Source organism: Schistocerca gregaria, chromosome 6 (assembly GCF_023897955.1).
Source record: "Schistocerca gregaria isolate iqSchGreg1 chromosome 6, iqSchGreg1.2, whole genome shotgun sequence".
In the NCBI taxonomy this organism is placed as follows: domain Eukaryota; kingdom Metazoa; phylum Arthropoda; class Insecta; order Orthoptera; family Acrididae; genus Schistocerca; species Schistocerca gregaria.
In genome coordinates this window covers 326,190,168-326,207,550 of record NC_064925.1, presented here as the reverse complement: position 1 = coordinate 326,207,550, position 17,383 = coordinate 326,190,168, and the positions used below count along the sequence as shown (strand labels likewise).

Sequence of the window (17,383 nt, the reverse complement as noted above, 5' to 3'; positions counted from 1 at the left end):
ACAAACACAAGAGTGAGATGGTAACTAATACTGCATTATAACTGGAGTCACAAACGATGGCAATTGAGTTTGGGCTTATTCTGCGCACATACGTCACATATTCTCCAACAGCCAATGAGCACTCTGTAGTGTTCTGAGCGCTCTGCTATGAATCCCGAAGCGAATGCAAGCATTAAATCTGATCATAGCATGTTATTTAGCGAATTTCAATTTCATTTGTTGTGATTTGTCATTGCTGATTGTGGTGGTAAGTTATAAATTCTGCATAAGCAAGTGAGAGACATAATTTGCAGGATATATGCTTTCTCCAAGCAGAAAGCATGCGCATGCACATACCGCAATTGTTGTTTGGAATCTTCAATAATGCAATGCCCATCCATGCCTCGACATGCATGAACTGCCATAATTCGTGGATCACACTATAGACAAAAATAAATGTAAAAATGGTAAAAAGTAGTTGGCTCTACTGTACTATGGTGTCATTAGTCTCAAAATTGCTGCAATTTTTAAAATAGTTGAAGTAAATGTTTCTTTGTCTACCAACAATTTGGAATGTGTGCTATCTCATGAAGTTGATAAAATTAATTTTCTGCATGGATCAGGTGTGTATAAAGTTTCTTGTCTGGATTGTAACACAGCTACACTGAACAAACAGGGCATAAAGTGGAGGTATGCTTTGCTGAACATGTTGCCATAGATAGAAAGGATGTGGCGGAGAATCCAACTTTGCCGCTCACCTGATTGAGAGAGAACATTGTGTTGCATTTGTTGAATCACATAGAAGACCACTGCACCGTGCTGGTGAGAAGATGCGAGATTTCTACCACCACAGATCATCTGGAATTCACCTGCTCAATGAGCATACTCATTTTTAAAATACTCACTTTTGGTAGTTGTTTGTGGACCGTTTGTTAGATGGAGGTAGGCATCATAACTGTGCCCCTCTCCTTAAACCTCTCCAGTCCTTTTCCTTCACCCCTCTTCCTTCCCCTTCAACTCTTCTGCTAGAAAAAGAAACAACTGGCTCCGAAAGCTCGTAAAAGTTAAATCCTTTTGTGTGTGTGTTTCTTTGCTGACACTTGGTAATTTTTTATCTGTCCATTTATATTATACAATCTGTAGTGTGTATTATATTTGAGCAGGTTCTCTCCTACTTTATGATACACTTCTTTGCATGTTAGTTCAAGTGTATTTCTTACATGCTATAATTACCACATTTTTCTTGTTGCATTTATATCAAGATGGCATGGCAAACATTTTTGCTTTAAACTGTTTCTTGTAAAGTTTTATATTTCAAGTTTGGCACTTTCTACAGCGGGATGTCGATCAGTGCCATCTGTTAAGTTTTTCTGACTCAATTTGTATTCACATATAGTCATTTTCGTGTGTCCCCTCCAGATAACCATAGTTTCCACATCCTTGTTCTTTTCTGTGTTACTGTTTCATATTTTAAATAAAATTGTTGTTTTATTAAATTTCCTATGGCCTTGTATTTGTACAAGATGTGCAGTTTTGTTTGTTTAATGCTGTAATATGCAAATGTATCCTCTCCCCATTCATAGATGGCGCACCCCACATTTTATAATTGATTTTTTGGTATATTGACATATTTACATCTATATTTGTATTAGCACTGTTAATTTACTTTTTATAAATTATTTGGTAGCTTCTAAGATTAACAGACTATTTACAGCTATATGTATTAGTTTTGATGTAATGACATGCACTTTTTTGATATTTTTACAAATATAAATTTTAGTTTGACTATTTGCCTACACAGAGGGCACTCTTGATTGAGTTGGCCAAGCTGTTGTTGCTGCTGCTGTAGTCTGTAAACAATAGCGTCAGTTGATGTTCATATTCTGTCAGATACGCTGCTTCTTTTTCTCAGTGGGTTTATAGATGTGACTATGTATTCCAATTTGCAAGATTATGTGTTCAGGCTCAAGTCTGATGTAACCACAATGGATGATGTATGGTATATATTTTTCTCATTTGCATTTTTACTGAGTGACACTGTCTTCTATATGTTTGTATGTTACTTGTTTCTGTTACTTCGAGCAATAATGACAGCTATTCTATAGTCAAAATTGATCCACAATAAATTCAGATTATTCATGAAAGATTGGTGTATTTTTCCATTTGTATATCCAACAGTTGCTGCAAATGGGAGTCCTATGGATTCCAACAAGAATAGAAAGAGAAAAGTCTCAAGGTAAATGGTTCCTTGATTGCTGTGCTGCAGCAAATGACCACTGCAGGTAGCAAGGGGAGAACCACAACAGTTGTGATCACAGAAAAGCCTTTGCATATGGTAATGACAGTCACATGTAATCTATGACTGTGAACTAAGCTTCAGTCCACCATCAGCAATGGAGGATAAGGCTTCCATAATACCAGCTACTCATGTTAGTAAAAGTCAGAAAAACCATTAAAATGCACGCCGGGTGTGGAATCCAAGACAGAAACCGTTGTTGTTGTTGTGGTCTTCAGTCCTGAGACTGGTTTGATGCAGCTCTCCATGCTACACTATCCTGTGCAAGCTTCTTCATCTCCCAGAACCCACTGCAACCTACATCCTTCTGAATCTGCTTAGTGTAGTCATCTCTTGGTCTCCCTCTACGATTTTTACCCTCTATGCTGCCCTCCAATACTAAATTGGTGATCCCTTGATGCCTTAGAACATGTCCTACCAACCGATCCCTTCTTCTGGTCAAGTTGTGCCACAAACTTCTCTTCTCCCCAAACCAATTCAATACCTCCTCATAAGTTATGTGATCTACCCATCTAATCTTCAGCATTCTTCTGTAGCACCACATTTCGAAAGCTTCTATTCTCTTCTTGTCCAAACTATTTATCGTCCATGTTTCACTTCCATACATGGCTACACTCCATACAAATACTTTCAGAAATGACTTCCTGACCCTTAAATCTAGACTCGATGTTAACAAATTTCTCTTCTTCAGAAACGCTTTCCTTGCCATTGCCAGTCTACATTTTATATCCTCTCTACTTCAACCATCATCAGTTATTTTGTTCCCCAAATAGCAAAACTCCTTTACTACTTTAAGTGTCTCATTTCCTAATCTAATTCCCTCAGCATCACCCGACTTCATTCGACTACATTCCATTATGCTCGTTTTGCTCTTGTTGATGTTCATCCTATATCCTACTTTCAAGACACTATCCATTCCGTTCAACTGCTCTTCCAAGTCCTTTGCTGTCTCTGACAGAATTACAATGTCATTGGCGAACCTCAAAGTTTTTATTTCTTCTCCATGGATTTTAATACCCACTCCAAACTTTTCTTTTGTTTCCTTTACTGCTTGCTCAATATACAGATTAAATAACATCGGGGAGAGACTACAACCCTGTCTCACTCCCTTCCCAACCACTGCTTCCCTTTCATGTCCCTCGACTCTTATAACTGCCATCTAGTTTCTGTACAAATTGCAAATAGCCTGTCGCTCCCTATATTTTACCCCTGCGACCTTCAGAATTTGAAAGAGATTATTCCAGTCAACATTGTCAAAAGCTTTCTCTAAGTCTACAAATGCTAGAAACGTAGGTTTGTCCTTCCTTAATCTAGCTTCTAAGATAAGTCGTAGGGTCAGTATTGCCTCACGTGTTCCAACATTTCTACGAAATCCAAACTGATCTTCCCTGAGGTCGGCTTCTACTAGTTTGTCCATTCGTCTGTAAAGAATTCGCGTTAGTATTTTGCAGCTGTGACTTATTAAACTGATAGTTCGGTAATTTTCACATCTGTCAACACCTGCTTTCTTTGGGATTGGAATTATTATATTCTTCTTGAAGTCTGAGGGTATTTCGCCTGTCTCATACATCTTGCTCACCAGATGGTAGAGTTTTGTCAGGACTGGCTCTCCCAAGGCCATCAGTAGTTCCAATGGAATGTTGTCTACTCCGGGGGCCTTGTTTCGACTCAGGTCTTTCAGTGCTCTGTCAAACTCTTCACGTAGTATCATATCTCCCACTTCGTCTTCATCTACGTCCTCTTCCATTTCCATAATATTGTCCTCAAGTACATCACCCTTGTATAGACCCTCTATATACTCCTTCCACCTTTCTGCATTCCCTTCTTTGCTTAGAACTGGGTTTCCATCTGAGCTCTTGATGTTCATACAAGTGGTTCTCTTTTCTCCAAAGGTCTCTTTAATTTTCCTGTAGGCAGTATCTATCTTACCTCTAGTGAGATAAGCCTCTACGTCCTTACATTTGTCCTCTAGCCATCCCTGCTTAGCCATCTTGCACTTCCTGTCGATCTCATTTTTGAGACGTCTGTATTCCTTTTTGCCTGCTTCATTTAATGCATTTTTATATTTTCTTCTTTCATCAATTAAATTCAATATTTCTTCCGTTACCTAAGGATTTCTAGTAGCCCTCGTCTTTTTACCTACTTGATCCTCTGCTGCCTTCACTACTTCATCCCTCACAGCTACCCATTCTTCTTCTACTGTATTTCTTTTCCCCATTCCTGTCAATTGCTCCCTTATGCTCTCCCTCAAACTCTGTACAACCTCTGGTTCTTTTAGTTTATCCAGGTCCCATCTCCTTAAATTCCCACCTTTTTGCAGTTTCTTCAGTTTTAATCTACAGGTCATAACCAATAGATTGTGGTTAGAGTCCACATCTGCCCCTGGAAATTTAAAACCTGGTTCCTAAATCTCTGTCTTACTATTATATAATCTATCTGATACCTTTTAGTATCTCCGGGATTCTTCCATGTATACAACCTTCTTTTATGATTCTTGAACCAAGTGTTACCTATGATTTAAGTTGTGCTCTGTGCAAAATTCTACCAGGCGGCTTCCTCTTTCATTTCTTTGCCCCAGTCCATAATCACCTATTACGTTTCCTTCTCTCCCTTTTCCTACTACTGAATTCCAGTCACCCATGACTATTAAATTCTCATCTCCCTTCACTATCTGAATAATTTCTTTTATTTGATCATACATTTCTTCAATTTGTTCGCATCTGCAGAGCTAGTTGGCATATAAACTTGTACTAGTGTAGTAGGTGTGGGCTTCGTATCTATCTTGGCCACAATAATGCGTTCACTATGCTGTTTGTAGTAGCTTACCCGCATTCCTATTTTCCTATTCATTATTAAACCTACTCCTGCATTACCCCTATTTGATTTTGTGTTTATAACCCTGTAGTGACCTGACCAGAAGTCTTGTTCCTCCTGCCACCGAACTTCACTAATTCCCACTATATCTAACTTTAACCTATCCATTTCACTTTTTAAATTTTCTAACCTACCTGCCCGATTAAGGGATCTGACATTCCACGCTCCGATCCGTAGAACGCCAGTTTTCTTTCTGCTGATAACGACATCCTCTTGAGTAGTCCCCGCCTGGAGATCCGAATGGGGGACTATTTTACCTCCGGAATATTTTACCCAAGAGGACGCCATCATCATTTAATCATACAGTAAAGCTGCATGCCCTCGGGAAAAATTACGGCCGTAGTTTCCCCTTGCTTCCAGCCGTTTGCAGTACCAGCACAGCAAGGCCGTTTTGGTTAATGTTACAAGGCCAGATCAGTCAATCATACAGACTGTTGCCCCTGCAACTACTGAAAAGGCTGCTGCCCTCTTCAGGAACCACACGTTTGTCAGGCCTCTCAACAGATACCCCTCCGTTGTGGTTGAACCTACGGGACGGCTATCTGTATCGCTGAGGCACGCAAGCTTCCCCACCAACGGCAAGGTCCATGGTCCATGGGGGGGAGCCAACGTGTAGTTTTTTACATGAGAAATGGTTCAGTCTTGGATGCCACGAGAAGTAGACTTCAGTAGGCTGGAAGAAAAACTCTTTTGAATGTGTTTTACATCTAAAATGAGTGCAAATGGGAGACCTGCGGATTCTCCGACACAAAAATAATTAGTAATTTGAAACTGCTGCTGTCGCCAAATGCTCTAAGCTATAGGAAGGGCAGTGTCATGCTTTTGATGAAAACCATTCTACACTGTTGTAAATGAATTGAAACTGATGAAATGGCAAAAGTATAATGTCTTTTGTTGCTATGTTATAACCATAGCAAGTAGATACACACTGGGTATGAACAAGTGAGGTGCACAAGGGAGACCCTGCCAGCAACAGTGTGAAACTGTACCTTGCAACTCTACATCTACATCTACATCTACATCTACATCTACATCTACATCTACATCTACATCTACATCTACATCTACATCTACATCCATACTCTGCAAGCCACCTGACAGTGTGGGGCGGAGGGTACCCTGAGTACCTCTATCGGTTCTCCCTTCTATTCCAGTCTCGTATTGTTCGTGAAAAGAAGTATTGTCGGTATGCCTCTCTGTGGGCTCTAATCTCTCTGATTTTATCCTCATGGTCTCTTCGCAAGATATACATAGGAGGGAGCAATATACTGCTTGACTCTTCGGTGAAGGTATGTTCTTGAAACTTTAACAAAAGCCCATACCGAGCTACTGAGCGTCTCTCCTGCAGAGCCTTCCACTGGAGTTTATCTATCATCTCCGTAACGCTTTTGTGATTACTAAATGATCCTGTAACGAAGCGCGCTCTCCACTGGATCTTCTCTATCTCTTCTATCAACCCTATCTGGTACGGATCCCACACTGCTGAGCAGTATTCAAGCATTGGGCGAACAAGCGTACTGTAACCTACTTCCTTTGTTTCTGGATTGCATTTCCGTATTATTCTTCCAATGAATCTCAGTCTGGCATCTGCTTTACCGACGATCAACTTTATATGATCATTCCATTTTAAATCACTCCTAATGCGTACTCCCAGATAATTTATGGAATTAACTGCTTCCAGTTGCTGACCTGCTATTTTGTAGCTAAATGATAAGGGATCTTTCTTTCTATGTATTCGCAGCACATTACACTTATCTACACTAAGATTCAATTGCCATTCCCTGCACCATGCGTCAATTCGCTGCAGATCCTCCTGCAGTACAATTTTCCATTGTTACAACCTCTCGATACACCACAGCATCATATGCAAAAAGCCTCGGTGAACTTCCGATGTCATCCACCAGGTCATTTATGTATATTGTGAATAGCAACGGTTCTATGACACTCCCCTGCGGCACACCTGAAATCACTCTTACTTCGGAAGACTTCTCTCCATTGAGAATGACATGCTGCGTTCTGTTATCTAGGAACTCCTCAATCCAATCACACAATTGGTCTGATAGTCCATATGCTCTTACTACATTCATTAAACGACTGTAGGGAACTGTATCGAATGCCTTGCGGAAGTCAAGAAACACGGCATCTACCTATGAACCCGTGTCTATGGCCCTCTGAGTCTTGTGGATGAATAGCGCGAGCTGGGTTTCACACGACCGTCTTTTTCGAAACCCATGCTAATTCCTACAGAGTAGATTTCTAGTCTCCAGAAAAGTCATTATACTCCAACATAATACATGTTACAAAATTCTAGAACTGATCGACATTAGAGATTAGGTCTATAGTTCTGCGCATATGTTCAATGTCCCTTCTTGAAAACGGGGATGACCTGTGCTCTTTTCCAATCCTTCGGAACGCTACGCTCTTCTAGAGACCTACGGTACACCGTTGCAAGAAGGGGGGCAAGTTCCTTCGCGTACCCTGTGTAAAATCGAACTGGTATCCCATCAGGTCCAGTGGCCTTTCCTCTTTTGAGCGATTTTAATTGTTTCTCTATCCCTCTGACGTCTTATTTTGATATCTACCATTTTGTCATCTATCCAACAATCTAGAGAAGGAACTACAGTGCAGTCTTCCTCTGTGAAACAGCTTTGGAAAAGACATTTAGTATTTCGGCCTTTAGTCTGTCACCTCTGTTTCAGTACCATTTTGGTCACAGAGTGTCTGGACATTTTGTTTTGATCCACCTACCGCTTTGACATAAGACCAAAATTTCTTAGGATTTTCTGCCAAGTCAGTACATAGAACTTTACTTTCCAATTCATTGAACGCCTATCGCATAGCCCTCCTCACACTACATTTCGCTTCGAGTAATTTTTGTTTGTCTGCAAGGCTTTGGCTATGTTTGTGTTTGCTGTGAAGTTCCCTTTGCTTCCGCAGCAGTTTTTTAACTTGGTTGTTGTACCACGGTGGCTCTTTTCCATCTCTTACGATCTTGCTTGGCACATACTCATCTAATGCATATTGTACGATGGTTCTGAACTTCGTCCACTGATCCTCAACACTATCTGTACTTGAGACAAAACTTTTGTGTTGAGCCGTCAGGTACTCTGTAATCTGCTTTTTGTCACTTTTGCTGAACAGAAAAATCTTCCTACCTTTTTTAATATTTCTATTTACAGCTGAAATCATCGATGCAGTAACCGCTTTATGATCACTGATTCCCTGTTCTGCATTACCTGTTTCAAATAGTTTGGGTGCCAAAATAAAATTTTTGGTTCAATGACTAACTTAAAATTAACCTCAAGTTTCTATCTTAAGTCTTGTGAGATTGGATGAATCTCTTTGTAACAAGCAGTATTTCTTTCACCCAGTTCAGTTGGGCATCATCTAATACCCCCTTTGAATCTCTCAGCAACTCTTGGCTATTTTGACTTATCCAGGTCCCATCTCCTTAATTTCCTACCTTTTGGCAATTCATTCAGCTTCCAATGTTTCCATCTCTCTTCCGTGTAAACAACTTTTCTTCATGATTCTTGAACCAAATGTATGCAACGGTTAAATTCTGCTCTGTGCAAGATACAACAGCTTGGCTTCCCCTTTCAATTCATTTCCCACAACCCATGTTTTTCCCTAATCTTCCATTTTCTGCTATTGAATTCCAGTCCATTATAACAAATTTTTATTCCTTTAACATACTGAATAATTTATTTCATTTCTTCATAAATTTTTTCAGTCTCTTTATAAGCAGATGTAGTAGGTATACATGTTTGTAACACAGTGGTTGGTAGTAGCCTGTGTCTATCTTGGCTATGGCGATCAGTTCATTATACTGTTCATACTACTTTTTCTCACATTCCTACATTCTTGTTATTATTAGACTACTACTGCATTACCACAATTTTATTTTGTGTTGATAATCCTATTTTGTTTTGATAACCCTGTACACATTTTTAAAGAAATCCTGCTCTTCTCACCACTTCACTTCATTAATTCCCACAATATCTAATTTCAATACCTCAATTTCTCTTTTCAAATGTTTTAACAAACTTTACTAATTAAGTGATGTAATTTTCCAAATACATACCAGTAGATTGCAAATATGCTTTTTCTGGGGAGTCCCCACCCTGGATTTCAAATGGAGAACTACTTTACTCTGGAGTATTTTAACCAGGGGGATGCCATCATCATTAAAATCGCACAGCAGAACTGTGTGCCTTCCGGAAATATAACACCTGTAGTTTCCCCTTGCTTTCAGCTGGATTGGTCTACCAAGAGAGCACAGTCATGTTGCCTAAAGTTGCAAGTTCACGTCAATGAGTCATCCAGAATGTTGCCTTGTAAATGCTGTAAAGCTGCTTCTGCCCATACCTCTTCCAACCCCCTTTACCTTCAGGAACCGTAGGATCATAATACTGGGTGTGGTGGAGCAGATTGCTTGTTTAGAAATTCAATTAAAAAATGTAGACATATATTTAATTCTTTGACCAGCATCACGTACAACATTAACATTTTAGGTTTAAACAGTTTTAAACATGATATCAGGCAGACAGTATCCATTATTCTCAGTATGCTGCATTAATCGAACTCTTTCCAGCATATTGATGGATACATTGGTGACAACATGATGAATATTGTTTTTCATGCGGGCCAGGGTCCTAGGATGATCATCGTAAACAAATGATTTCTGATAGTACCATAAAAAATAGTCACAGAGGGCCAAATTTAGCAACTGTGATGGCCAGTGCAGATTATTCCTCAAGGAGATGAAGCATCCTGTGAAGTGTGGCCACTGAACAGTCATTGACAAACACACTTTGTGTGCCATGGCACTATCCTGCTGAAACTAGGCATCTTCCACACCCACCTCATTGAGTGTTGACAGGAAAAATTCCTGAATCATGGATTAACAGTCAGAAGTCACTGAAACTGCCTGTTGGTTTTATTCAAAAATCTGTGGACCAATTATTCCAACTCATGATAGCAAACACCAAAAAGTTACACATTGTGAAACCTTATTTACAGATCCCACAAGATGAAAGTAAGACTCTTCACTGAAGAAAACAAGTGTGTGTCATAATGCATGCCAAAAAGCAACTCACGTGCATTTTCTTGAGCAACAGAATCATGTGGATTAAGTTCCTGCCCCACAGACAATTTGTAGCGATGAAATTTTACTTCTTTTTGAAGGATGTGCCTCAGAATTAGCAGATAACCCAACAACAACTGCATGTTTGCTGGCACAGAGCTGGGGGCATCTCAAAACAGAAAGCAAGTGAATATTTTGAGGTGACCTTGCTGTTTGTGGAAGCCCAGCCCCTGCTTCATATCATATCACAAATTTTCCCTGAATCTGTTTACCCATGACACACTCAACTGCCAGAAAGGAACACGATCATGGGGGTCCATACTGAAATTGGTACACACTGTGTGGCGAAGAGTGAACAACCTTTAGAAAAGTATGCCTCAACAACAAATGTGCACTCCACTGTCATCCACTCCATGATGCCAAATTAAGCAAGCAGAGCTACAGCTTTATGCTAAATCTTCTCAAATGTGCCTACCCCCATCCTCCTTGGAGTAATCATCACCTCAGGGCAAATTCAGACAAGCACCATCCTGTACTGTGACTGACTTTAGAAAAAAATAGCAAAAACAAAAGTGTTCAGCACAGAAGCTCAAAAATGGTTCAAATGGCTCTGAGCACTATGGGACTCAACTGCTGTGGTCATCAGTCCTCTAGAACTTAGAACTACTTAAACCTAACTAACCTAAGAACATCACACACGTCCATGCCCGAGGCAGGATTCGAACCTGCGACCGTAGCAGTCGCACGGTTCCGGACTGCGCGCCTAGAACCGCGAGACTACCGCGGCCGGCAGCACAGAAGCGAATCACTTTAGAAAGAGCAATCAAATTACCTGAAAAACTTGTGGTGCTCTAGCTGTTACTAAACCAAACACTCTCACGAGCATGACAGCAGTTTCAGCTGGAATATCTTCAATTGTTAAAATTCTGGTGATGATCTCCTCAATGAATGCATTTACCAGGCACCCTAGAACTAATATAACAACAGTTTTTTAAATATATCAACTATATGCACTGTAGTGAATATGCAGCACTGGAAGACACAAGCTATAAAACTGTGTGACTGTGGAAAGCACGCACAAAGTTATGTGGAACAGATCTTTGAGTGCACATGTCAAGAAAATTTTAGAATCCTAAAGATAAAAGTAAATCACACATTATATTTATAATAAGTTTAACACATCAAAATCATTCAAAATAGATTTTAATACCAAGCTTCATGTCATATTGCATATGGAAACTGACAGGCTACTACCCTCTACTGGCAATTTAACTTTTTTTTTGAATTTTGGGAATCTATAGCCTCACCTGTTCTTGCTAGCTTGGCTTTTAGTTGCTGCAACCATTAAGTGAAGTCAGCAAAATTATTTCTGTACAGAAGGGAATATCAAGCAATAAGCACATCATTTTCCTGGCAATTATCCATTGTCATCATCAGAACCTGGGCCAAATGTAAACTAGCTGACAAATGAATGACAGCCTACAAATACAACATGCCTGATGTTATAGGCTGTAATGTTAAAGATTGGGTGGAGAAAAATTACAACAGTCATAATAAATCATAGTTTTATTCTCAGAGAGCTTCATTTGCATGGAAATGCAATTTGTATAAATACTCGCAACAAGCTAAACATTGCAAGTATCAAACCAGCTGTGCCATTGGTACCTACTTCACTATGCTCCTGTGTCTCAACATCAGTATCTTAGAACTTCATATATGAATGTTTGGTCATCTGCACGTGTTTGTTAATCACAATCTGAACTTGTTGCCATTAACATCTCATCTCCTCTGCATCATCATAATTCTCAATTTTTTTCCCTTTAACTTAAATTCTGTTTTACTTTGTGGTAACTCATATTGTTATATTGCCTTGGAACCACTAACTTACCTCACTCCCCCCCCCCCCCCCCCCCCACTTTCCCCGCCCCTCCAATCCAGCAATCCAGGCTTCTTATCTTAGTTTGTGCTTTCCCATTTCCTACAGGTGATGACCTTAGGTCCCAGTTGTAAAGTAAATTCTACTCCCAAAGTCTGATTGGTCTTGCAGCATACAGGAATAATATAGTGAAATTATCATGGGTCAATGCAAACAGCATTGATGAACTACAGCTAATTTATGATTACAACTAACAGAGACTAGCAAGAACTTTAACAACAAATCAAAATACCATATCAGTTAAAATATTTAATACAAAATCCACACAACATCTATCAGAAACAGTAGCAATACATTTATTACCTTCTGTGAGGTAAGAGGGTATATCACATAATGATGTGCAGTGGCTTGCCATGGGAGGAAACGAGACAGCCTGCTAAGTAAGTGAGGTCATTTAATGTATCAGAGAGGACAGGAAATATAAGCAATGTGGTGATAATGTCCTGTAGTGATTGGTAGAAAAAGCATTAACTGCTGAGAATACACAATTTGTTGTAATAGCTTATGAAAGAGATGCTGCAATGTTTTGATTATCTGTGAACTTCAGTCTGTGCTGAGCAAGATTGTGAAGAATGGGAAAAATATGATAAAGTTCAATAGAGCATGTTCTAAATTTGCTATGAAAGAAAAGAGGGCTTCATCACTTATCTAAACCAAGTTACTTATTTTCAGAGTTCAGAGGGCATTAAATTATAGTTTTCAATATTCCACAGATTTTTTTGGAATTTCTGTGTAGTAAAATGAGGACTTGCCAATTACAGAATAATCTGGATTTCTGGATTTGGGAATAGAAGAAGATATTCCAGATAGTAGTAATGTCCAGAGATTTTAGTTGTTCTCAGTGTAATACCATTTCATCACGTTGGTCCTACGTTTAGAAATCTCCCTTCTTAATTGATTAAACAGTATGTGGTTGGTGTATGGTAAGCGGTATTCACTTTCCAATTTTTCATTGTATAAAGAATTCTCTGGATCTTTTCGGTACAATTTCTTCCAAAGCTGAAGAAGTCTGGCCTTTGAGATAACATCCAGAGGTTTGATGAAGATCCTCCTCAATCTCACATGTTGAACAGTGATGGGATGGGTCTACATGGATTGTCTTGAGTCAAGTATATGCTTTTCCTTTCACACACTTCCAAACGGCTCTTCTTAGACCTGGTGGAGCTGTATCAACAATCTGGTACTGAGATAGGTTATAACCACCCTGTCACAGCTCTTCTAGTTTCTTTCAGTGTGTCCTAGACATGCTTTGTGTGAGCTGATACTTATTCAATCTGCCATAAAGCTTAAGCACTTGGTGATCAAATGTAGAAGTTTTGGATTGACTCCCCAGTGAGTCCCTTGTGGGTATTCTATTCACTGCGTAGATCATTTATATCAATGCCTAGCAGAGCTGCTTGTAACAGAGGATGTGGTCAAGTTTAGCTGTTAGATACATAAGGTTTGATTATGCTTGAGCCTGAATTCTCTCTGGGGAATATTAAGATGTCAGTTACCCTATATGCTGTGTAGATGAAAACAGCAGAATTGGACATAGCTGGGATTTGCTTCGAGTGTTTCCTTCCAATTATATAGCAACAAGTTACAAAGCTTCTGTCAACTACACTTCAACCCATTAAAAAAAGGTAGAGGGATCATTAAACCCTAATGTTATGTCAATGACTAAATCAATAAGGTTGGAGCACAGGCTCAGATTGGGGAAGGATGGGAAAGGAAATTGGCTATGCTCTTTCAAAGAAACCATCCCTGCATTTTCCTGGAGCAATTTAGGGAAATCACAGAAAAATTAAATGTGCATGACTGGACAGGAATTTGAACCACCAACCTCCTGAATCCAAGTCCAATGTCTTAACACCATGCCAACGAGCTTTTCAAAGGTTCTACTTTGGGGAATTATTACTGCGTAATTGCACAGTCAAATCAACATATTCCCCGAGTATTTGAGACATTTTTCTTACATTGCAGAACATGTGGAAGATAGGACGCTTCCCTGAGGCAGCCTACTCTTCTGGTTCCTTCAGCAGCTTCTGTTTTCCTTTCCTTCATTTTTCTCTTTTCTTAGATTGTCACAAAGAAATGTCTGATTACAAAGGGCACAACCTGTTCGGTATGGAAAGTACTCAACTCAGAACTTGTAATTCACATTCTCAGTTTTATTAGTAGCTGAAGATGACTGTGAAAAAATATAATAAATAAAAACAGTCCACACAATATGGACAGGAAACATTTATGGAAACTGATACATCTGTTCTGCAGCATCTCCAACAAGAGGCTGGTAAGAACACAATATTTGTTCAGGGTGTACAGTTTCCTGCACAGTGTCCGACAGTTCACCATGTCACAGGCATATGTTGGATCTATGAAGGCAACCCCAGTGACTAGGTTTTCTTTCAAATTCATTCTTGATACGTCGGCAGCCACAACATCTACCAGACCTAAAACCAGCTTGTTTGGGAATTAACTTTTCATCTACGCTCACAATTAACTATTGTAAACTGTCCTTTCAAATGTTTTGTGCACATGGAACTAAAGAGATCATGGACAGAAGTTCTTGGGCTCAGTGGGTTCCTTTCCAAGCTTTAGTACAGCAACACAATGTGCCAACCATCAAATCTTTGGGAACTGGACTGTGTACAGATAGCTGTTCATTATCCTGTAAAAACTACTCCTTGCCACTTGGTCTGAAATTTTTTCATTGTTCTACCTTTCATCATCCAGAGTTGTAGCTACGAAGATTAGTTCACAAACAAAAGGTCAATGAGGCCAAAATGAACTTGAGGAAAGCAATGCAATAAAATTCAATGAATTCAAAAACAACATTCAGTCTCCCAAAAGTGTTTCACTGATGAAGATTATATTATGGTTCAATACTATGGTCCACACTTTCAATTACCTCAAGACCATCAAAATTACTGTTACGGAAATAAGTTATCGTGGAAAACAAAATCAATTCAAATGATACGATAAAGACAAGATGTAACTGGACCTGCTGGTATACTTTTACAGTTATGTAAAGGTAAAATAAGGAAAAAGCAACCTCTCACCTACAGCATACTGATGTGCGGAGCACTCAAATAAATTGAAAACAGAATTTACACTAGCTTTCAAACTGTTGCTCTTTTTATAGTAAAAGTTCACACATTCACACAGGACACCCAAATTTTGTGGCTCAAACAAACGTTTGTGTGTTTACATTTTCTATGCTCCAGACATCAGTCCACTGTAGGTGAGTTGTTGACTTCCCCTTATTTTATGTACTCTTCCATGCAGGCATTTCTGTTACTGCTATACAATTCTAATAGATTCTACAAAATAATTTGCTTCTTTTCAGCAGCAGTTTATCACAGGTTGCTGGAACAAAGAAGCATTACAAGCAACTGAAAAAATGCACACATGCAGGTAGCACTCATTTTCAAGAAGAGCTATTAAGATTGTACACAAAGCTAGAAACAAATGCCGTTTGCATCAGTCCATTGTGTAATCATGCAACAAATTTTGTGCTCCATATTATGATCACTCTGGAATCAAGAATCAACACAGGTGTGGCTATGCCTTTTCTTGACTATATTCTTCCTTCCAGGAGTGCTACTCTGTTGAAGTAGGTGGGAAGTCTGAGGCTTTTAGAAATTAGAAGAGAGATACAGGTAGAATTTAAGTTGTGAGCTGCAATGAAAGATAGACCAAGGCAGCTGTCAGTAACAGCATAGCTTGTAAAACGAGTGGATCTGGATTTGAGTTCCTATCAAGCAATAGCTTTAATCTGTCTGAAGATTTTGACAAGGATAATGTCAATAGAAGGATTTTTTAATTAAGTCTGGACCTGACTGTCTCATATTTACGATTTAAGAACACATCTCCATGCAATGTTCAGAGGAGTTGTAGTAAGTGCCTTCCCAAATTGTGACAATCATCATTATTATTGTCATCATTGTATCTATCATCTACAGCAAGGCGTCGCTGACTGGAACTGCACCCTTCACATTAAATTAAGTATCAAAACCACTTGGGTCATACATGGACAAGTACATACCTATATATAATGAGTCGATCAGCTTCAAGATTGCCATATACATTCACAGAGAAGTCTGAGGAACACACATCTTCTATAGGACATTCTCAGCCATACAAGCAGATGTCTGTTTAATACAAATCGTCTGGAATTTCGATAGATGTGTTGCTGTTTGAAGTACATATTTGGACCTTGTTACTTGGTTTTTTCTCTCAATACTTTTTAATACAGTTCAGAGCTCCCTTAATTCCTTGTGCGCAGCATCCCACCCCCCACCCCCTGCCGCACTCACAACAACAGTTTGCTATGACTTTTTTTCCTTCTAACCTCCTCCTTCTACTGAGTTTATTTGATGTGTCACCTTACTTTCAAATCTGTTAACTAGAACTTCCCAGATAAAATTCAACTGGTTTTTCAACTGTATTTATTTTAGTGCTATTCAACAACCACAGTATGTTTACACCAAGCCGTTATGTTACACCTCTTAAAGATGCAAAATATATTTTTAGACATCTACTTGGAGAGTCTATCATCCCTCTTCAAGGCTTTCTCAAGCTTTGCCCTATTCTCTACTTAACTAAAAAAATCCAGTGCAACAGCAGTTGCAAGTTGGGAAACATTATGGCTTGTAGCTGCAACATGTGCCTGTTATTAAGGAATTTTAAAGCTTAGTTGGTATTTGAACTTAAAGAATTTTTTAGTGGAGAAAGATGTGTTGCAATAAAGGGAATGGAAGACAGAAACATATTGAAAATTGTTAAGGTGATACTTAAGTCCTGGGTTGATTACAAATAATAGATTCAGTAATGTTAACCACTCACTGTATATCTGGTATGCTGAACAGTCAACAGACACACGAACAAGCTTGAAAAGTTCTTTCAAATGATGCTTCAAAATCAGCATACTATTACACCTTTTTTGTTACCTGCCACTACATACACATTTTCAGATAAAAAAAAAAAGCCCACACACATTAAACATCTTTAACCTTACAGATATTGGATCACAACAATATTTACCAATGCTTTTGCAGTATACATTTGTAGGCAATACACCATTCCAAACCTTCTGTAGCAACTCAAGTTGTCGCAAGCATTGTCTTATAGATTTTTCTACATTTGGATCTTGTTTGCATTTTTCACCAAGGTTAGTCAGACCTAAAAAAAAAAAGACAAATTTCATATTACAAAGAGTTTATTAATA

General features: G+C 39.0%; 1 protein-coding gene across 2 annotated transcripts in view; it reads right to left on the bottom strand.

Annotated features, from left to right (window-relative positions):
• The window catches only part of LOC126278656 (centromere/kinetochore protein zw10 homolog), a 184,864-nt gene that overhangs the window by 31,992 nt on the left and 135,489 nt on the right, over positions 1 to 17,383 (bottom strand). The window contains exons 8-9 of one of the 2 annotated variants that reach the window (XM_049978871.1): positions 17,200 to 17,337; positions 11,068 to 11,201 (exon numbers count right to left, since the gene is read on the bottom strand). In XM_049978871.1, the coding sequence (XP_049834828.1) occupies positions 11,068 to 11,201; positions 17,200 to 17,337 (272 nt within the window). Of the gene's footprint in view, positions 1 to 11,067; positions 11,208 to 17,199; positions 17,338 to 17,383 lie in introns of both variants that reach the window. The other variant, XM_049978870.1, reaches the window with a different exon arrangement.